This window comes from Muntiacus reevesi, chromosome 12 (genome assembly GCF_963930625.1).
Source record: "Muntiacus reevesi chromosome 12, mMunRee1.1, whole genome shotgun sequence".
NCBI classification, from domain to species: domain Eukaryota; kingdom Metazoa; phylum Chordata; class Mammalia; order Artiodactyla; family Cervidae; genus Muntiacus; species Muntiacus reevesi.
The window spans coordinates 11,293,223-11,316,076 of NC_089260.1; the positions used below are offsets into that span (position 1 = coordinate 11,293,223).

At 38.6% G+C, this 22,854-nt stretch overlaps 1 protein-coding gene across 4 annotated transcripts in view; it reads right to left on the reverse strand.

The window, feature by feature from the left end:
- Nucleotides 1-22,854, reverse strand: part of RAD54B (RAD54 homolog B) — a 107,779-nt gene that overhangs the window by 14,744 nt on the left and 70,181 nt on the right. For 3 of the 4 annotated variants that reach the window (XM_065902964.1, XM_065902960.1, XM_065902962.1), the window contains 4 exons: nt 22,433-22,640; nt 12,637-12,776; nt 7,264-7,554; nt 1,231-1,406 (listed from right to left, as the gene is read on the reverse strand). In XM_065902964.1, the coding sequence (XP_065759036.1) occupies nt 1,231-1,406; nt 7,264-7,554; nt 12,637-12,776; nt 22,433-22,640 (815 nt within the window). The remainder of the gene's footprint in view (nt 1-1,230; nt 1,407-7,263; nt 7,555-12,636; nt 12,777-22,432; nt 22,641-22,854) is intronic. The other variant, XM_065902961.1, reaches the window with a different exon arrangement.

A 22,854-nucleotide genomic window follows, 5' to 3' on the forward strand; every position in this document is an offset into this window, starting at 1 on the left:
CAGACCTCAAAAATAAGTTTTTTAAAATAAATTTTAAAAAATATTTACAATAAAACTCAAAACAGGTGCTAAAAAAATTCTTGGTACCAGAAAGCAAATGGATTCCTGAGATCAAGAAATAAAATCAAAAAAAAAAAATAAAAAAAATAAAAAAAAAAAAAGAAATAAAATCAATAGAATGTAGTGACTGATGACATTGGGAAAGTGCAGGAGAAAAGTGAGTCTAGAATGATGAAAGCTTTTTCTTTGCATATGGTACCATTCATCATCCCAAGGAACAGTGAAAAAAGATTTAGGCTTGCAATGGCAAAGTGATGAAGCTGGTTTGGTACATGAGAAGGCTGAGATCCAGACAGATTTAGATTCCATTAAATTGAGGGTTGAACTAGAGATAAAGATTTCGAATCAACACTATATGGCTGACAGCTGAAACTAGGGGAATAGAACTAAGGCAGGAAGGATCTTTAGAGTGAGAAAAAGGCTGAAGAGAATGTCCTCAGGAGTAACAACATTTAAGGACAGAAAGAGGATTCTTAAAGAGATAAAGAAATGAGTTAGGGGCTTCCCTGGTCGCTCAGTGGTAAAGAATTCACCTGCCAAGGTAGGAGACACGGGTTCGATCCCTGATGCAGAAAGATCCCACATCCTGCGGAGTAACTAAGCCAGGGCACCACAACCATTGAGCCTTCACTCTAGAGCCTGGAAACTGCAACCACTGAGTCCACGTGCCCAGCTACTGAAGCCTGCACGCCCTAGGACCCATGGCCCTAGGTGCCAACCAGAGGAGGCACCGCAATGAGACGCCCATGCACCCCAACGAGAGAGGAGCCCCTGCTCGCTGCAACTAGAGAAAGCCCGTGCGGCGATGAAGACCCAGCACAGCCAAAAATAAACAAATTTAAAAACAGAAAATTAAAAAAAAAAAAGAAACAAGTTAGGTGTTACATATCAAAAGACATCTCTAGGGTTTTTTAAACATAGGTATTTACTTTACATTTAGTTTTAGTTTTTCTTAGATAAAAACTTACAGGCACATTGGTAATGGCAGGTTTATAAAAGACTAGGAGCTGACCATGCTCCCAAAAAAGAAAACAACTTGTTTTTAATGTTTTCTTTTTTTCAAAAAGAGGCAGTGAGGGAAGGGAGTAAGCTGAAATCCTTAAGTAAGCTGAATGGTCTAAGCTGAAATCCATAAGCACATAGACGCGGTTTATTAAACCGTGCTCTTACTTTTCAGCAGGACGAAGTTCGCGGATAACGGCTAAGAGCTTTGACAGCACCTGCAGTTTTCCAGACTCTTCCTCAGTAAACATGATCGGGTTGTAATCAGCAGGGAACACATTCATCAAGCCTTCATAGAGATTTCTTTCTTCACTCTCATCCCAAGTTGAGTTGCTTTCTTTTTCCTGTTAAAAAGGATGATTGTCAACCCTGGTTCATGTATTTTAAACAGGGAGGAAAAAATGCTTAAATTATGGGTAAAAAAAAAAAATTGAAGTTTAATAGCTACCTGAAAAGCTGACTCTAATTGTTATGTAAATCTTTAAAGGTCACAATTTGGCCATGTTTGATTACAGTGATTACAGAGCAGTTCTAATTGATGTCTCCAAAATGCCTGCTCCCTGAACCCCACAAGGGCAGTAGCATTGCCGATGTGTGATCGAGGGGGAGGTGGGTAGCAGAGAACTAAACGGGAGGAAAACAGAGGGCAGACAGTGCTAGGAAATCTGTGCGCTCCGAAACCCTGAGGATCCTCATCACTGCTGCCTCCTTTTCTCTCTTCTTCCCTCCTTCTCTCCCTGCCGTTCCTTTTCTCTCCTGATTTGCAGGCTCACACAGCACCTCCCAGGTGATCCTCAAACTCAAGCACAAACCCAATCTTACCCACTTCTTCTACAGGAAGGAATAATTCTGCCAACACATTAACAGAGAAGTTTACTGTTAGTTACAATATTTTGGCTTTTTTACAAAAGGTTTTTGTATATTATTCCAAAGAGATTATCACCACCTCCAAAACTCCCCCACCAAAACCGACATGTGAGCCCAAAACTGGAGATTACATTTGTTAATGACTGCATCACTTTTTTAGATTAAATTTCTGGGACTGGCAGTCTCCTCACTCTCTCCCACATTTAGCAGATTTTTCACTGTTCTTGAAACTTTGTTCAGCCTATGTCCCCTGCCTGGAATGTTCCGTCACTTTTTTTATTTTGCCCAATTATCCCACTCCTATAAACACTTGAGGACCCAATGCAAATTCCACCTGATTACTCACAGACACCTTTTGGGGGGCATTGAGTCTTAAAACTTTATGGTTACACAGTACATTTCAACTCTGAATTTATTTAGTTGTACAATTAACAATTTTTTTTATAATTCCCTAATGCTTTAATGTGTGTTGTAACCTTTCACTAATAACCCTAGAAACATCTTAAGGGCAGTGAACCCTGTAGCATAAATTGCTTGGCACAAAGTACTAACTTTAGCTTGGCTTATTCCCAAAGCATAGCAATATTTGCGTAAAGTCACTTGGAACCCTAAGATATTTTACATAACTGGGATATATATGAGAGGAGAGATGGTTGCTGGCTGCTTTGGGTTATGTTTCCTACACCAATGCCTACACCTTGGCAGGGTTATCAAAGGATGACAGACCCCGGGTCCAATCTACAGCTTTTCATGTTCAGAAACTTGCATATGCTTAAGCTCTAGGGAAATGAGCCATACTAACCAAATTAAGAGACTAAATCAGACTATAAATTATATAAATTTATTGACCTATAAATGAGGCCTGACTATTTAAACCGACTGATCTATGTATTCTGTCCTATAAACAGTCCATGGGGAAACCAAATTATTAGCACTAAGCTGTCTGGTGAACAATAAACCAAAATACAAGGGAGATGAGTGATCCTAAGGCACAAGAGTTCTCAGCCAGGAGCACATAATCAGAATCACTCGGGGCAGCTTTTTCAAAATCTTCATGACTGGGTCCTACTCTCAGAGAATCTGAATGTACTCTAAACAGCATCCCTGAAGACTATAATGTATACTCCTAATTAAGAATCAATTAACAGATAACACCTTTATGCTGAGACAGCCTGATTCATGGAGATGCATCACAGAGATTTACCAGTTAGACTGGTAATCAACTAGACAGGGCAATCTCTTCTCTGACTCTATGCAACCCAATACTCTCCTTGTAAGAAGATACACATATATCATATATAAGAAGATACACAGAAATACACAACTCATATAAGTTGTGACTTATTTTTATTGGTTATATCCATGCACATTTCCTGAAGAGAAACTCATCATTTTGATTGAACTTGAGAAAACAATCTAGTTTCAGTTGGAACACATTTATTAAGCCATTGCTTAAAGGTTACTTATATATAAAGGCTCATTTCAGTCATTTTCTTATTGATCCTTACTTGCTATGATGTTAGAGGGATGGTAAATTATGTCCTCTATTTAAAGTTTGTAGTATACTCTGCCTGTTAATAGTTAGGTGGTACATTCTGGGTCATCATAGGTTTTTTCTTTTAAGGAAGAATTCTGGCTTCTTTTTTTGCTGGGCATCATGCCCAAAGAGTTTAATTTTTATCACTGTGTTTAGAATCTGTTCCTTTAAAAGTTGCTTAATAAATTGTTATAATCCTGTCTACTGCAGAGTTATAGAGAGCTGACTTCTCCTATGATAAACTATGTAAATATAATCCACTGTAGGAATAAACATGGAGAAATGTGACAGAACACTACATCTCCTAAATACATAATTAATGACCTCTGCATAACGTAGCACCCACAGGTTTTCTTTTGATTTGTTTGCAAATTATTTTACTATTTGATAAAAATAAAAGAAGAAAAATTAAGGGTGAGTTGGGGATAATAGGGTATTAATAGTTACTGTACAGCTTCCATGACCAGGCATTCTGCTAGGTTCTTTCCATCTTCTTTCTTCAAATTGCCTCAATAACATTTTCAGGAGGTTATTATTATCTCTGTCTTCCAGTTAAGACAAACTAAAGTCACAGACATAACCTGGCCATGGTTAAACTTGCTTTCAGTTAAATAAGTAGTACAGAAAAACAAATCCAAGAAGACAAAGTTGTTGTTTAAGGAGGCTTTACAAATATCTGAGAAAAGAAGAGAATTAAAAAGGCAAAGAAGAAAGGGAAAGACATACCAAACTGAATGCAGAATTCCAGACAATAGCAAGGAGAGATAATAAAGCCTTCTCAAGTGAACAATGCAAACAAATAGAGGAAAACAACAGAATGGGAAAGACTAGAGATCTCATTAAGAAAATTGGAGATCTCATCAAGGAAACATTTCATGCAAGGATGGGATCGATAAAGGACAGAAATGGTAAGGATATAACAGAAGCAGAAGAGATTAAAAAGAAGTGGTAAAAATATACAGAAGAACTATACAAAAAAGATCTTATATGACCCCAGCAAATCACAATGGTGTGGTCCCTCACCTAGAGCCAGGCATCCTGGAGTCAAGTGGGCCTTAAGAAGCATCACTACAAACAAAGCTAGTGATGGTGATGAAATTCCAGCTGAGCTATTTTAAATCCTAAAAGATCATTCTGTTAAAAAGTGCTGCACTCAATTATGTCAGCAAATTTGGAAAACTCAGCAGTGGCCACAAGACTGGAAAAGGTCAGTTTTCACTCCAATCCCAAAGAAAGGCAACGCCAAAGAACGTTCAAACTGTCCTACAATTGTGCTCATTTCACATGCTAACAAAATTCGGTTCAAAATTCTTCAGTTAGGATTCAGCCATGTGTGAACCAAGAACTTCCAGATGTCCAAGCTGGGTTTAAAAAAGGCAGAAGAACCAGAGATCAAATTGCCAACATTCGTTGGATCATAGAGAAAGGAAGGAAATTCTGAAAAATATCTATTTCTGCTTCACTGACTGTGGTAAAGCCTTTAACTGCATGGATCACAACAAACTGGAAAATTCTTAAACAGATGGGAATACTAGACTACCTTACCTGTCTCCTGCGAAACCTGTATGCAGGTCAAGAAGAAAGTTAGAACCAGACATGGAACAAAGGACTGGTTCAAAATTGGGAAAGGAATATGTCAAGGCTGTATACTGCCACTCTGCTTATTAACTTATATGCAGAGCTGTTGCTGTTGTTCAGTTGCCCAATCATGTCTGACTCTTTGCAACCCCATGACTGCGGCACTCCATGCCTCTCCATCCCTCACCATCTCCTGACATTTGCCCAAGTTCATGTCCATTGCTTCGGTGATGCCATCCAGCAATCTCATCCTCTGACGCCCTCTTCTCCTTCTTTTCCAATGAGTTAACTGTTTGCATCAGATGACCAAAATACTGGAGTTTCAGATTCAGAATCAGTCCTTCCAATGTACTTTGCACAATATGCAGAGTACATCATGCAAAATGCAGGGCTGGATGAATCACAAGCTGGAATCAAGATTGCCACAAGAAATATCAACAACCTCAGATATGCAGATGATACCACTCTCATGGCAGAAACCAAAGAGGAATTAAAGAGCCTCTTGATGAGGGTTAAAGACGGGAGTGAAAAAGCTAAGAATATTCAAAAAACTAAAATCATGGCATCCGGTCCCATTACTTCATGACAAATAGAAGGGGAAAAAGTGGAAACAGTGATGATTTTCTTTTCTTTGGCTTCAAAATCATGGCAGACGGTGACTGCAGCCAGGAAATTAGAAGACACTTACTCCTTGGAAGAACAGCTATGACAAACCTAAAGAGCATATTAAAAAACAGAGACATCACTTTGCCAACAAAGGTTCATGTAGTCTAAGCTATGGTTTTTCCAGCAGTCATGTACAGATGTGAGAGTTGAACCATGAAGAAGACTGAGCACTGAAGAACTGATGTTTTCAAATTGTGGTTCTGGGGGAGACTCTTGAGAGTCCCTTGGACACCAAGGATCTCAAACCAGCCAATCCTAAAGGAAATCAACACTGAATACTCTGTGGAAGGACTGATGCTAAAGCTGAAGCTCCAATACTTTGGCTACCTGATGTGAAGAGACGAGTCAACGGAAAAAAACCCTGATGCTGGGAAAGACTGAGGGCAGGAGGAGATCGGGGTGACAGAGGATGAGATGGTTGGATAGCATCACTGACTCAATGAACATGAATTTGAGCAAACTTTGGGAGATAGTGAAGGTCAGAGAAACCTGGCGTGCTGCACTCCATGGGGTTGCAAAGAGTGGGACACGACTTAGAAACTAAACAACATGTCACAGTTGGGACTGATTCTTTGTTCCAAATCCAAAAGAGAAAGTTCTCAGGGTAGCCCAAACTGCCTTATGTTCATATTCAAATGGACAGCTCAACTATGTAGCCATTAAAAACCGTATTTGTAGAAGGCGTCTAATTTGGGGAAATGTCCACAATTTATTTAGTTAGAAAAATAGATTTTTAAATAATAAGCATAGCATCATTAGAATTAAGTTTCTCTAGAAAAAGACTACCCATGTGTATCTTTAAGTTCCTATTTCCTCACCAAAAAATGAAGATGGTAATAATAATACTTACTCCATAAAATTTTGTGAAGTAAAACAATATTTGCTAAGTACTTAGTGTTTTGATACATGGTAAGTGTTTAATAAGCATCAACTAAGATTAATATTACTAATAGCAAATGTGGTTTTCTCTAGCTGAAGAGCTTTACCTCTTTATAACAAATTCCTCAAAGTGGTATTGGCAGGTCACAAGTTACATAAAATTTTAAGGTCTTTGATACACATTGCTAAACTGTCTCCCAGTTGGACCAATTTACATTCTAACCAGTAGATGATTTTTATTTTCTTCTTTGTGATTTTCACAAATTTCATACAATAATCATGCATTACTTTTATAATGAGGAAAAAATAAATTATTTCTTAATGGTGGATTCTGTATGTGTTAAACCAAACAAACTGACTGGCTTTACTAACATAAAATAGGAAGGGAAACCAGGACCAAACATTAGGTGAGGCACCAGAGGGCATGGGACACAAAATCCAGAAGAAGGCTCTCAAGCCCAGTCCATCCCCTGTTTAACCCTATGAATAAGGACATGCTCTGAAGAACAAGCAGAAGGTTGGATGAGCTCTAGAGAAGAATCACACTGGAGAGACTGTACAGCTTTTGGAAAACACACAAATGTAATCTCAGGGATTAGTCTCATCTGCCCTCTTGGGTACACATGACATAGAACCCTCAGCTCATATTCCTGAGAGTCTCACACACTACTTACCTTTATTGAGCCAAACAAAAGGCAGGGGTGATTGCACAGTTTTTTAAGAGCTCCAATACATATTAGATGAGAAGTATTTTCCAACAATCCTTGAAGACAGAATCTGACAGCCTGAGAATTTAACAGTTTTCTATAAAGTTCAATCTGTAGGGCTCCTGGTCGGCAAAAGACTACATTCTCTATTTTAGGAGGGAGATATTTATTTATGACTTCTTGGGTTCTTCTAAGGATGAAGAGTCCAGTGAGGCAAGTAAGTTCAGCTGCTCTTTGCTCTCCTAACTTCCTTTCTTCCTATGGAAAAATAGCAGACTTAAAAGTGTTTTAGACAAAAAAAAATACATGCAGTTAAAAAGAATATTAAATATTTTATCAAGATCAAACATTTACTAATTGCTTCCCTTCAGATTTATTTTAAACAAGAATTATTTGAAATACAGCTTAGAATAGAAAAACCAACAATCATCTCTTTAAATGTTTAGCATAATCATTTAATTAAGTGAAGCCACAGTCTCAGAATCCTTGCTTGTTTGGCTACTGCCACCACTGAGAACCACTGGAAATCAATAATCTACAAACTGAATTATCTGAAAGTAATCTTTTATGTGACGATACAATGGTACAATAGTCTTAAAATCATTATCAAAGCACTAAAAAAGCAAATTCTTGGAAGGAAATATTTTTACAATTACTCATCCTAAAACAAAGCCTTTAAGAAATTACTGGCACAAGGCGCTGCTGACTCTTTAAAAATCATTACACATTGTTTGTTCATTATATAATAGTACATCTTTAAAGTCAAAATACAATATGAATGAAATATATGTTTAAATTCTCTACATAGAATCTTCTAGTCTTCTACACTAGAATCTTCACAGTATAAGTATATATTTGTTTCTATACAAATCATGGGAAATTTCCCTTATATTTTAAAACTATTTTCAATTTTTTATTACAAAAAAACTGGGTCACAGCTCATAAAATACAGTGATACAAAAATAAGAAAATTAAAGCTAACTTTCAATAACCAGAAATAGCAAACGCCGTCAAAACTTTTTATAAATAATTTCAAAATCATTGTTTGCATAAATATGCAAGTATATTAGATGTTTTATTTTTATTTGTTACAAAAAACATGATCTGAAACAATAAAGCTTCATGAAAATTAGAAACCAGTTTGGCTTATCATCATAGTCCCCCATGTCTGGCACTTAGCATTTGGCCCACTTGAGGGATTTCATATATAAGTGCTGGGGAAGTAAATGAATGTGGTCTTACTTTTAAATAATGTATTATAAACATTTTCCTTTCTATGAAATATATGTATAAATAACTATTTTTATATGGTTCCTGGTTCATGGAAACTGCTCAGTAATTATCTGTTAACTAATCACAGTATTGTAATAATTCTGAAATTTTTTTTTCTCAATTTAACTGCTCTGAAATAGGATGCTTTTACAATTGATGACTTCTTACAATTACAACTGACAGTGTTTTGCTACTGGTACAAAAAATAATGGTGCCTCCTAGAATTAATAGTATAATAGATGCTATGAAATATATACACCATATAGCACCTAACTTAGATTTTTCTATCTTCAGTTCAGTTCAGTCGCGTCCGACTCTTTGAGATCCCATGGACTGCAGCACGTCAGACCTCCTTGTCCATCACCAACTCCCAGAGTTTACTCAAACTCATGTCCATCAAGTCAGTGATGTTCACTGAGTCGGTGACTTCATCTTCTGTCTTCCCCTTCTCCTTCTGCCTTCAATCTTTCCCAGCATCAGGGTTATTTCAAATGAGTCAGTTTTTCACATCAGGTGGCCAAAGTATTGGAGTTTCAGCTTCAACATCAGTCCTTCCAATGAATATTCAGGACTGATTTCCTTTAGGATGGACTGGTTGGATCTCCTTGCAGTCCAAGGGACTCTCAAGAGTCTTCTCCAACACCACAGTTCAAAAGCATCAATCCTTCAGTGCTCAGCTTTCTTTATGGTCTAACTCTCACATACATACATGACTACTGGAAAAACCATAGCCTTAACTAGATGGACCTTTGTTGGCAAAGTAATGTCTCTGCTTTTTAATATGCTGTCTAGCTTGGTCATAACTTTTTTCCGAAGGAGTGTCTTTTAATTTCATGGCTGCAGTCACCATCTGCAGTGATTTTGGAGCCCAGAAAATAAAGTCTGTCACTGTTTCCCCATCTATTTGTCATGAAGTGATGGGACCAGACACCATGATCTTAGCTTTCTGAATGTTGAGTTTTAAGCCAACTTTTTCACTCTCCTCTTTCACTTTCATCAAGAGGCTCTTTAGTTCTTCGCTTTCTGCCACAAGGGTGGTGTCATCTGCATATCTGAGGTTTCTGATATTTCTCCCAGCAATCTTGATTCCAGCTTGTGCTTCTTTCAGCCCAGCGTTTCTCATGATGTACTCTGCATGTAAGTTAAATAAGCAGGGTGACAATATACAGCCTTGACGTACTCCTTTTCCTATTTGGAACCAGTCTACTGTTCCATGTCCAGTTTTAACTGTTGCTTCCTGACCTGCATACAGATTTCTCAAGAGGCAGGTCAGATGGTCTGGTACTCCCATCTCTTGAAGAATTTTCCACAGTCTGTGGTGATCTACACAGTCAAAGGCTTTGGCATAGTCAATAAAGCAGAAATAGATGTTCTTCTGGAACTCTCTTGCTTTTATGATGATCCAACAAATGTTGGCAATTTGATCTCTGGGTCCTCTGCCTTTTCTAAATCCAGCTTGAACATCTGGAAGTTCATGGTTCACATACTGTTAAAGCCTGGCTTGGAGAATTTTGAGCATTACTTTGCTAGTATGTGAGATGAGTGCAACTGTGCAGTAGTTTGAATGTTCTTTGGCATTGCCTTTCTTTTGGGATTGGAATGAAAACTGACCTTTTCCAGTCCTGTGGCCACTGCTGAGTTTTCTAAATTTGCTGGCATATTGAGTGCAGCACTTTCACAGCATCATCTTTTAGGATCTGAAATGGCTCAACTGGAATTCCAGCACTTTCACTACCTTTGTTCATAGTGACGCTTCCTAAGGTCCACTTGACTTCACATTCCAGGATGTCTGGCTCTGGTTGAGTGATCACAGCATCATGATTATCTGGGTCGTGAAGATCTTTTTTGTATAGTTCTTCTGTGCATTCTTGCCACCTCTTCTTAATATCTTCTACTTCTGTTAGGTCCTACCATTTCTGTCATTTATTGAGCCCATCTTTGCATGAAATGTTCCTTTGGTATCTCTAATTTTCTTGAAGAGATCTCTAGTCTCTCCCATTCTGTTGTTTTCCTCTATTTCTTTGCACTGATCGCTGAGGAAGGCTTTCTTATCTCTCCTTGCTATTCTTTGGAACTCTGCATTCAAATGGGTATCTCTCTCCTTTTCTCCTTTGCTTTTAGCTTCTCTTCTTTTCACAGCTATTTTAAGGCCTCCTCAGACAGCCATTTTGCTTTTTTGCATTTCTTTTTCTTGGGGATGGTCTTGCTCCCTGTCTCCTGTACAATGTCATGAACCTCTGTCCATAGTTCATCAGGCACTCTGTCTATCAGATCTAGTCCCTTAAATCTACTTCTCACTTCCATTGAATAATCATAAGGGATTTGATTTAGAAGATATCTGAATAGCCAAGCAGTTTTCCCTACTTTCTTCAATGTAAGTCTGAATTTGGCAATAAGGAGTTCATGATCTGAGCCACAGTCAGCTCCTGGACTTGTTTTTGCTGACTGTATAGAGCTTCTCCACCTTTGGCTGCAAAGAATATAATCAATCTGATTTTGGTGTTGACCATCTGGTGATGTCCATATGTAGAGTCTTCTCTTGTGTTGTTGGAAGAGGGTATTTGCTGTGACCGGTGTGTTCTCTTGGAAAAACTGTATTTTCCTTTGCCCTGTTTCATTCTGTACTCCAAAGCCAAATGTGCCTGTTACTCCAGGTGTTTCTTGACTTCCTACTTTGCACTCCAGTCCCCTATAATGAAAAAGACATCTTTTTGGGGTGTTAGTTCTAGAAGGTCTTGTAAGTCTTCATAGAACTGTGCAGCTTCTTCAGCATTGCTGGTCGGGGCATAGGCTTGGATTACCGTGACACTGAATGGATGCCTTGGAAGTGAACAGAGACCATTCTGTCATTTCTGAGATGGCATCCAAGTACTGCATCTCGGTCTCTTTTGTTGACTATGATGGCTACTCCATTTCTTCTAAGGGATTCCTGCCCACAGTGGTAGACATAATGGTCATCTAAATTCACCCACTCCAGTCCATTTTAGTTCGCTGATTCCTAAAATGCTGACATTCACCCTTTCCATCTCCTGTTTGACCACTTCCAATTTTCCTTGATTCATGTACCTAACATTTCAGGTTCCTATGCAATACTGCTCTTTATAGCATCGGACCTTGCTTCCATCACCAGTCACATCCACAACTGGGTGTTGTTTTTGCTTTGGCTCCATCTCTTCATTCTTTCTGGAGTTATTTCTCAACTGATCTCCAGTAGCATATTGGGTACCTACCAACCTGCGGAGTTCATCTTTCAGTGTCCTATCTTTTTGCCTTTTCATACTGTTTATGGGGTTCTCAAGGCAAGTATACTAAAGTGGTTTGCCATTCCCTTCTCCGTGGACCACATTTCATCAGAACTCTCCACCATGACCCATCCATCTTGGGTGGCCCTACACGGCATGGCTCATAGTTTCATTCAGTTAGAGAAGGCTGTGGTCCATCTGATTAGACTGGTTAGTTTTCTGTGATTGTGGTTAAAAATGTTTATTTCCTATTAGTTTGTTTTCCTTAGTTTTATCTATAATCTTTTTTTTACCCTTATAGCTAAATCTTTAAGCATTTAATAAACATCTATGATTACTTCTTTATAATAAATACCTAAAGGTGGTACTTCCAGGCCACAAGATACACTCAAATTGAAAGCTTTTAATACATATCGGCAAACTATCCTCCAATCATACCAATTTATATTTCAATTGGTAGAGGACAGTATTCTTAGGTACACTTGCTATTACAATGTAATCTAACCAACAAAAAAATCAGTAGAAAAGTACAAAAATCACTTCACAGTTACTTAATTTACATTTTTCAAAATTCAGTAAAGATAAACATTTTTATATGTTTACGGTCATTTATAATTCTTTATGAAGTACCTACCTATGAATCTTTTTAAAGTGATAATGTCATTTTTCAAAGTAAGAAATGCAAGAGAAGTTGAAAGATTGTGGAGAAAATAAAAAATTCACTCTACTAATTTATTTTTTCCTAAATTAAAATAATACCCAAGTTATGGATGATTTTCCCAGATAAACTACTCATCGTTAACCTACTTATTAAAGTAAACTATACCTCAGAAGCAGAAGGTTGTCTTGATATAATAATGGGTTCTTCATATATTTTTCTATAAGCTGACAAAGAGCCTAATATTCCTGGATTTACAAAATCAATTAATGCAAAAAATTCTTGGAGATCATTCTGAACTGGAGTACCTAAAGAGATAAAAGTGATGAGAAGGTCAAGTTTGTGTTTTACAGTATGAATTTTTTATAGAAATTTGTACTCTCTTCCCTCAGAGGACTACATATAAGCAAAGTCTCAAATTAAAAACGAGCAGCTAAATCAAGTTTTTAAAAATTAATAATCATGTAAATTTTTAACTCTGGTTGTAGCTGTGAACTGAAGCCTTATTTGGTACAGCATTTTGGCAGAGTACAGGCTCTAGAGTCTGACTGTGCTGTGCTTAGTCACTTAGTTGTGTTCGACTCTTTGTGACCCCATGGACTGTAGCCCACCAGGCTCCTCTGTCTGTGGGGATTCTCCAGGCAAGAATACTGGAGTGGGTTGCCAAGCCCTCCTCCAGGGAGAGTCTGACTATTTGGGTTTAAATGCCACCTGATCTCTTACTCTCTGAGTAACCTTGAAAAGTTACTTGCCCCAATTTTATTATTAGGGTTGTGAGGATAAAATGAATTAATTCATACACTAATAACAGTGCCTGGAGCACAGTAATGTTCCATAGCTGTTAGCTGTTACTGTTAGAACTGTGTGACTCTGGACAAAGTTGCTTAAGTCCTTTTAAGTTAAACTGGGGATTGTTTTTACACTTAAAAAAGTGGAAAGATATAATTTCCCAGGACATTACAGTGAAAAGTAAAGACAAAGGATGTGAAGTGCCTGACATTTAGTAGACACAGTGAAAGGTACCTAATACCTTACAAAGTTATCAGATAAAATTGGGATCTTCACTAATCCTAAAGAGTGACAGAGACTCTAATGGATCGATATACCCTGCACATACTACATGCTCAATAACTTCTGGCTAACTAATTTTCAAAGAAACACCAGCATGTTTCAATAATTATAATAATGTCAAATGAATATATAAGTCAGCACAGTAAAAGAGCGTAATTTCAGATGAGTTTCAGATAAGAGACTATAAAAAGTTGTCCAAAGATATAAATAATATAAGAAGTACATAAAAATGCACTTATTTCAGTAACAAACGACACGAACTTTTACAATGTTAGGGATTTTTACGATCACTTTCTTCAATATTAAATGGGTAGACTGAGGCTGGACCAATGCTTACTAATTTTTTTAATACATCTAGTTAGTTTTAAATTTTTTTAGACACATCACAGAGTTAAGAAAATATCATTTGTATTAATATGTATTTTGTTAAGCCTTTAAAAGAATTCATGACAATGATTGATAAAAAAGTGGGGGAACAGGAAAAGCAAGACGGGAACAAAAGGTACAAGGGTCACTGTGATTGGCTTCCAGACAATCATCCAGATGATTAATCCAAGCTAATCATAGTAGTTCTGTCCCCTGTGCCAATGACTGATGTTAAAGAAGAGTTTGTCTCAAACTAGGTTCTAAGAAGGAGAGCCTGAGATACAGATTAGCTACACATGATTTATGGAGAAATGACTCAGGAGAAAGGGAATCAGAAAAGGCAGGGAAAACAACTAACATTGTAGCTTGAGTTAATTTACAGGGAGCCTTAGAGCAAAAACTGCACCATATAAAGCTGCTCCTGAGATTACCCTAAGGTGAAGGAGCTGGTATTTTCTACTTGCTACTCTATATGAGTCCGAGCTACAAGGGAGAGAAGTAGCTCTCATTCAACCAATGATAATTCTCCAGATAAGGCAGGAGACACAAATTCTTTAACCAACAGTCCCAGTAGCTAAGAGATGGGTCTGACAGCTCAGAAAAGGCGAGCTAGAGAGGGTACTGACAGTGTCCGCCAAGAGTATGCGATCCATCTTGTCCAATGAGATATAAGAGGAAGTCAAGAGAAAAAGGCAGAGCCAGTCCATTTTCCTTTAAACATCACCACATCTGGATGTGATGTCTGGAACTGCTCCGGCCACTTGTTACAAGCATAAGGACGAAGTCAACACCAAACACGGCACAGCAGAGAACAAAAAGAACCAGAATCCTTGACAACATTGTTAAGCTGCTGGATCACCCCCCTGGAACCTGTCCTCGCTCTAGATTTGCAGTTGTGTGGGAGAATAAGCACGTTTGATTCACGTATCTGTTACTTGCAGCTGAAATCACCCTGATAGACAAGGGAAAGAGGCAAAAGCAAAACTGGAAAACAGAAAGGTGGAACGTAAGAAAGGGGCAGGAAAAGGATTTAGGGTAGAAAATAATAAAGAAGTAGAGTAAAGAAAGAAAAGAAAAGATGGGTTTCCCTGGTGGTACAGTGGATAGGAATCCACCTACCAATACAGAGGATACAGGTTTGATTCCTGGTCCAGGAAGATTCCACACACCGGGGAGCAATTAAGCCTGGGTACCACAACTGCTGAACCCGTGTTCTAGAGCCTGAGAGCCACAGCTAGAGAAGCCGCTGTAAGGAGAATCCTAAGCATGGGAAAGAAGAGTAACTCCTTCTCACCACAACTAGAGAAAGCCCACTCATAGCAACAAAGACCCAGTGCAGCAAAAAAATAATAAACTTTTTTAAAAAAAGAAAAGAAGGGACTATAAGCTAGACAATACACTAGGGTAGTATCATTCTGAGAAGTCACAAATGTCATCTAGAAATACTTTAGTCCCCAGCTCACTGCTTTTAGTATTGCTTTCTAATTCTAGACTATGTGGAACTTGTAGAAGAAGCTAAATAATATAACGTTAATGAAAGTTCAGCAGCAATGTCCTGTGACAAGAAAAAAGGAAACACTAAAGATTTTTCAAGTTTGTGTATTTACTAAAATTATTTTCAGAGCTATGGAAGTGAAATTAAGAGAACTTTCTCTTCCCCTACCTCCATCCCAGCAATAAAAGCTTTTCATTTCATTGTTTACTTTTAAAGAGACATAAATCTACCACCCAACCCAAGTACAGCTATATCCATGTCTCTGATTTCCATAAAAAGGTATAAGAGCTCTTTATACATTCTCTTACGTGTATTTTTCCTTTAGGTCCAATAATTCCACTTTCAGCAGTCTACATAGAAAAAGTATGTACTTGTAGATACTCATCACATTTCAAAATTATGCAATATCATAGAAAAATGTTTACATTAAGTGTATTTTGATGTACATTGTGTGTCAATGAATAAAGATGGATTTTGCATGTACTGGATTGGCCAAAAAGTTCGTTCAGGTTTTTCCATATGATCTTATGGGAAAACCCAAACTTTTTGGCCAACCCAATATATACAAAAAACAAAGAAATATGCATGTATGTTCTCTGTGTGCGTGTGTGTGTGTGTGTGTGTGTGTGAATAATGAAACATGACAAAATGCTAACAGCTCATTAAGAAACTGAGACTGAAGGATGACTTCCACACTCTAGTTTGTAAGCATGCCATAATACAGCAGTACATATATGTATCTGTATATCTGCGTATGTGGTATCTATTTTTAACTTTCAATCTTCAATAAGAATTTTGCTTCAAATCTCATATTTTTCTTTTTTATGCTATAAATAAAGGATATCTAACATATAGTGAAAGGTTATCTAACTTAATGAGGTGTTACAAATTGACCTGTGTCCCCTCAAAATTCGTATCTTGAAGTCCTAATTCCCAATGTGACTATATTTGAAAACAGGTCTTTTCAGGAGGTAAAGTTAAAGAAACTCATAAGGGTGAGGCCCAAATCCAACATGACTTATATTCTTTCAAAAAGAAAGACAGACACGGGATACACACTCCGAGGACAGGCCATGAGAGGACCCAGCGAGCAGACAGTCATCTTCAAGGCAAGGAGAGAGGCCTCAGAAGAAATCAAACCTGCTGATAGTCTGAGACTGGACTTCCAGTCTCCAGAACCGTGGGAAAATACATTTCTGTCATTGAAGAAATTTACCACCCAGTCCATGGTATTTTGTTATTGCAGCCCTAGAAGTCTAATATACCTCTATTAAATTTTAATTTAATTTTAATATTAAAAATTTCCAGGAAATATTAACTGAATATTCTTCACAGCACTGGGAGAGGTAAGAGCAGGAAACAAAACCAAAATTACATTCACTGGATTCTTAGACAGCTTTTGAGCACCTATTATGTATGCAGCACTGCACATACTCATAATCAAATGTTAATTCCATAATAAAACACAAATCACCTTGGGAGTAAGATATTCTGCCACTATTAAAAAGAATTTACTCAGGCAATCCTGAGCAGATAAAAACCAACTATAAGCATTTCTAAATATGAGAGGTTACCCAGTGCTAGTTTTCACCTAAATTCACAGCTCAGGAGCAGCAGTGAGCAGGACAAGAAAGCAGAAACAGGGACCTCCCTGGTGGTCCAGGGGTTAAGAACCCACCTGCACGGCAGGGGACCGAGTTCGTTCCCTGGTTGGGGAACTAAGGCCCCACATGCCACGGAACAACTAGAGAGCCTGCTTGCCACAACAACACAACAACAGCAGCAGCAAAAAAGGTCCCACATGATGCAGCCAAGATCTGCAACTAAGACCCAATGCAGCCAAATAAATAAATATATTTTTAAAAGAGAAAGAAAGAAAGCAGAAACAAGGTAAAGAACACAAAGCACAAACAAAGGGGGCAATGTTAATTCCTCAAAGGAAATGACATTATTGGTCATCATTAGGACAGTCCTTCTGAATGGAGTCCCAGAATCATTTTCTAACTGAAAATATTAAATTTAATAATCTCCAAAATATATAAGCAGCTCTTACAGCCCAATATCAGAAAAACAAACAACCCAATCAAAAAATGGGCAGAAGACCTAAACAGGTATTTCTACAAGGAAGACATACGGATGGCTAGTAAATTCAAGAAAAGACGCCCAACATCACTATTAGAGAAATCAAAACTACAATGAGGTATCCCCTCACACTGGTCAGAATTGTTGTTCAGTCAGTCAGTCATGTCTGGCTCTTTGCAACCCCATGGAGTGCAGCATGCCAGGCTTCCCTGTCCTTCACTATCCCCCAGAGTTTGCTCAAACTCATGTCTTTTGAGTCAGTGAGCCCATCCAACCATCTCATCCTCTGTCATCCCCTTCTCCTCCTACCCTCAGTCTTTCCCAGCATCAGGGTCTTTTCCAGTGAGTTGGCTCTTCTCATTAGGTGGCCAAAGTGTTGGAGTTTCAGCTTCAGCATCAGTCCTTCCAGTGAATATCCAGGGTTGATTTCCTTTAGGATTGACTGGTTTGATCTCCTTGGTGTCCAAGGGACTCTCAAGAGCCTTCTCCAGCATTACAGATCAAAAGCAACAACTCTTCAATGCTCAGCCTTCTTTATGGTCCAACTCTCTTTGACTACACAGACCTTTGTCAGCAAAGTGATGTCTCTGCTTTTTAATACACTGTCTAGGTTTTAATACGATGGTCAGAATGGCCTTCATCAAAAAATCTACAAACAAAAATGCTGAAGAGGATGTAGAGAAAAGGGAACCCTCCTGCACTGTTGGTAGAAATGTAAACTGATACAGCCATTATGGAGAACAGTATGGAGATTTGTTAAAAAAAAAAAAAAGAAAAAAACACCTAGGAATAAATCTACCATCTGACTCAACAATCCCACTACTGGGAATATACGTTGAGAAAATCATAATTCCAAAAGACACATGTAGGGGAATTCCCTGGTGGTCCAGTGGTTAAGACGTGAAGCTTGAACTGCAGGGGGCACAAGTTCGATCCCTGGTTAGGGAACAAAGAGCCCACATGCCGCAAAGTGCGGCCCAAAAAAACTTTAAAAAAAAATTTTAAAATAAATAATAAAAAATAAATAAATATGACACATGTACCCCAATCAATGTTCACTGCAGCACTATCTACAATAGCTAGGCCATGGAAGCAACCTAGATGCTCATCGACAGATGAAATAAGTCAGAAAGAGAAAAACAAATATTGTATATTAATGCATATATATGGAATCTAGAAAAGTGGTATTGATTAACCTGTTTCCAGGAAAAGAATAGAAACAGATACAGAGACTTGTGGTCTTGTGGGGTTGAGAGAGCAGGACAAATGGAGAAAGTAGCAAGGGCATATACACACTACCAAGTCTAAAACAGAGAGCTGGTGAGAAGCTGTTGTGTAACATAGGAAGCCGAGCCTAGCACTCAGTGATGATTTAGAGGGGTACTACGACAAAGGGAGGGAAGGGAGGCTCAAGAGGGAGGTGATATATGTATAATTATAGCTGATTTGCATTGTTGTATGGCGGAAACCACAGAACACTGTAAAGCAATTTTCCCCCAATTAAAAATAAAGTGTAAAAAAATTAAGAGTGGTATCATCCACATATCTGAGGTTGTTGATGTTTCTCCTACCTGTCTTGATTCCAGCTTGTAACTCATCCAGCCTGACATTTCTCACAATGTGCTCAACATATAGGTTAAACAAACAGGGTGACAGTAAACAGCCCTGTGGTACTCCGTTCTCGATCTTGAACAAATCAGTTGTTCCAAACAGGGTACTAACCATTGTTTCTTGACCTGCATAAAGTTTCTCAGGGGGCAGGTAAGATGGTCTGGTATTCCTATCTCTTTAAGAGTTTTCCACAGTTTGTCGTGATCCACACAATCAAAGGCTTTAGTGAGTCGATGCAAGAGGTAGATGTCTTGTCTGGAATTCCCTAGCTTTCTCTATGATCCAGCAAATGTGAGCAATTTGATGTCTGGCTCCTCTTCCTTTTCTAAACCCAGCTTGGACATCTGGAAGTTCTTGGTTCGCATAATGCTGAAACCTAGCATGCTAACCTTACTAGCATGGGAGTCACTGACTGCAACTGTCCCACCCACACAGAGTCGGACACAACTGGATGACGGAACAACAACAAAAAAATAAAATTTAATTTGTAATGCTAGTTAAGTTGATATTTTCTCATAATGGAGAATAGTAGTAAAACTGTTCATTTTTGCTAAAGGACATTATCTGATTGTCAAATAGAGGAGAATCCATTTTTCTGCACTGGGTCTGGGTCTGGTTGCCACGTGTGGGCTGTCTCTAGCTGTGGTAAACGGGCTACTCTTCGTCGTGGTGTGCAAGCTTCTCACTGGGGCAGCTTCTCTCATTGCGGAGCACAGGCTCTAGCCAGGCTTCGGTAGCTATGGCTCCTGGGCTCTAGAGCATGGGCTCAGTAGCTGACTCTAGTGCTCGGGCTTACTTGCTCCATAGCATGTGGAATCTTCCCACACCAGAGATCAAACCCACGTCCCCTACATTGACAGGTGCATTCTCACCCACTGTGCCACCAGGGAAGTCCTAGTTTTTTTTAAATTGCTCTACTATTATTGCCCAAAAGTAATCTTAATTTATCACTCTTTATTTTTGTTTTCCCCTTGAATGCCAATCTTTTTAACACTAGAGCTATTACTACTATTTAGGTAAGCAATATTGATGCCACACTGCGGTAAAGAGAAATAATCTCTGCTTTGCTCTTCCCACAATGTAACTAAATCTTTTTTTTCCATTGCTTTTCTGGCCTCAGTTCAGTTCAGTCGCTCAGTCGTGTCTGACTCTTTGCGACCCCATGAACTGCAGCACGCCAGGCCTCCCTGTCCATCACCAACTCCCAGAGTCCACCCAAACCCATGTCCATCGAGTCGGTGATGCCACCCAACCATCTCATCCTCTGTCATCCTTTCTCTCCGGCCCTCAATCTTTCCCAGCATCAGGGTCTTTTCAAATGAGTCAGCTTTTCACATCAGGTGGCCAAAGTATTGGGAGTTTAAGCTTCAACATCAGTCCCTCCAATGAGCACTCAGGACTGATCTCCTTTAGGATGGACTGGCTGGATCTCCTTGCAGTCCAAGGGATGCTCAAGAGTCTTCTCCAACACCACAGTTCAAAAGCATCAATTCTTCGGCACTCTTCTTTATAGTCCAACTCTCACATCCATACGTGACCACTGGAAAAACCACAGTCTTGACAAGATGGACCTTTGTTGGCAAAGTAATATCTCTGCTTTTTAATATGCTGTCTAGGTTGGTCATAACTTTCCTTCCAAGGAGCAAGCGTCTTTTAAATTCACGGATGCAATCACCATCTGCAGTGATTTTGGAGACCAGAAAAATAAAGTCAGCCACTGTGTCCACTGTTTCCCCATCTATTTGCCATGAAGTGATGGGACCGGATGCCATGATCTTAGTTTTCTGAATGCTGGACTTTAAGCCAACTTTTTCACCCTCCTCTCTCACTTTCATCAAGAGGCTCTTTAGTTCTTCCTCACTTTCTGCCTTATATAAGGGTGGTGTCACCTGCATATCTAAGGTTATTAACATTTCTCCCGGCAATCTTGATTCCAGCTTGTGCTTTCTTCAGCCCAGTGTTTCTCATGATGTACTCTGCATATTAAGTTAAATAAGCAGGGTGACAGTATACAGCCTTGACGTACTCCTTTTCCTATTTGGAACCAGTCTGTTGTTCAATGTCCAGTTCTAACTGTTGCTTCCTGACCTGCATACAGGTTTCTCAAGAGGCAGGTCAGGTGGTCTGGTATTCCCATCTCTTTCAGAATTTTCCACAGGATTTCAAAATCAAAGGCTAGTCAAGAAGTATAAAGAATTCACTTGGACTAAACATGAAGAATGTAAAGGTCATTTAACAGTTGCCCAAATCATGTCTAAAAAGCATATATGGTTTTAAAAATCACATTTGGTCATGGTTTTACAATCCTTCTACACAAATTGGAAGTCAAATAGTCATAAATTATTTAAAGGCAGGCTCCCTCTGTAGCCCAACTCAGGGCGAGCACACCAGAGGGGGTTTCTCTGTTGCTCCAGGGCACACTTCTACCCTGAAGATGCATATTGGAGGAATAAACTGTTGGTCACAGCCCTTCTCCCTCATTCTAACTTCAGAGGAGAGCTCTGACATGCATAAAGGACACATGAAGGACACAAAGACATGGGATATAACGCAGTAAGAATAACCATGCCCTGCTCATCCCTTCTAAAAGGATAAAAGATGATTGGGAAAAGGAGCCTTAAGCAGAAAACAGAAGGGTTGTAAACATTAGTATGACAACATCTTCTTTCTCCTGCCACCGAAATGGTAAATTGAAAGCACCACACAAGACCAAAGTGAGGTGTGGGAAAATAACTCCTTTGAGTTATTTAGGCCTAATTCTAGTCTAGGCCTTAAGCTAAAAAGGATAAGGTAGAAAAGTATTCTTGTATTTATGTACAGTCTATCCCACTTTTCCAGACAACCTAGGCTAGAAGCTTTGGCCAGCAAAAAACCATATGCATACAGCACAAACATAGAAAAATAAAGGATATTTATATTAAACACTTGTCATATAAGGGTAGTCTTCCAAGAACTTTACATTAATTAACTCATTTGGCCCTCACAACACAAGGAATCTATTTCACACATAATTTGAGGTACGGAGAAGTACGACTTGCCCAAAGTTGCACAGCTGTAAATGAATGTCAGACTTGGAAACCAAGCTCAAGCAGTCCAGCCCCATCTCCTACTTTCCTTACCATGACACCACCATGTTTACTCCTCAAAGAACCCAACATCTGGGAAACATTACACAGGAACCTGATAATTCAGAATCCTACCGAGACTCAACTGACCCAGGTTGATTAGTATGAATTCCACTCAATATCATCAATTCTTTGGATGTCAGACATCATACTACAAGTTCTGCATATTCGTTAGGCAAAACTCCATTATATCTCACCCAAAGTAAATACAAACCAGTTAAAATTATCCTTTTCTCACAGGAGAGGCTAATGAGGGCTGTAGTTGTCTTAATGGTACTGTTCTTCAAACGATGCCCTTCATCACAAATTAGAAGATCAAATTTTACAGTCTTAATTTGATCCAGGGAACGAAGTAACATTTCATAACTGATGATAAGAACAGAATAAAATGGAGATTTGGTGAATTCTTCTACTTTGTGGTCCTAAAAAAAAAAAAAAAAAAAAAAAGGGTAACCTTTAACAAACCATGGGCAAAAACTGTGTGCAATTAAATAAAAGCAGCATATTCCTGAAAACCATTCTCTAGGTATTAGAATATATTAACTCAACCAAATTGTAAGGCAAGATTCCATTTATCAGAAAAAAAGAGAGCTACATGCACTTGAAAAACTGCTAGACAGTGAAAGCTGCAGCATT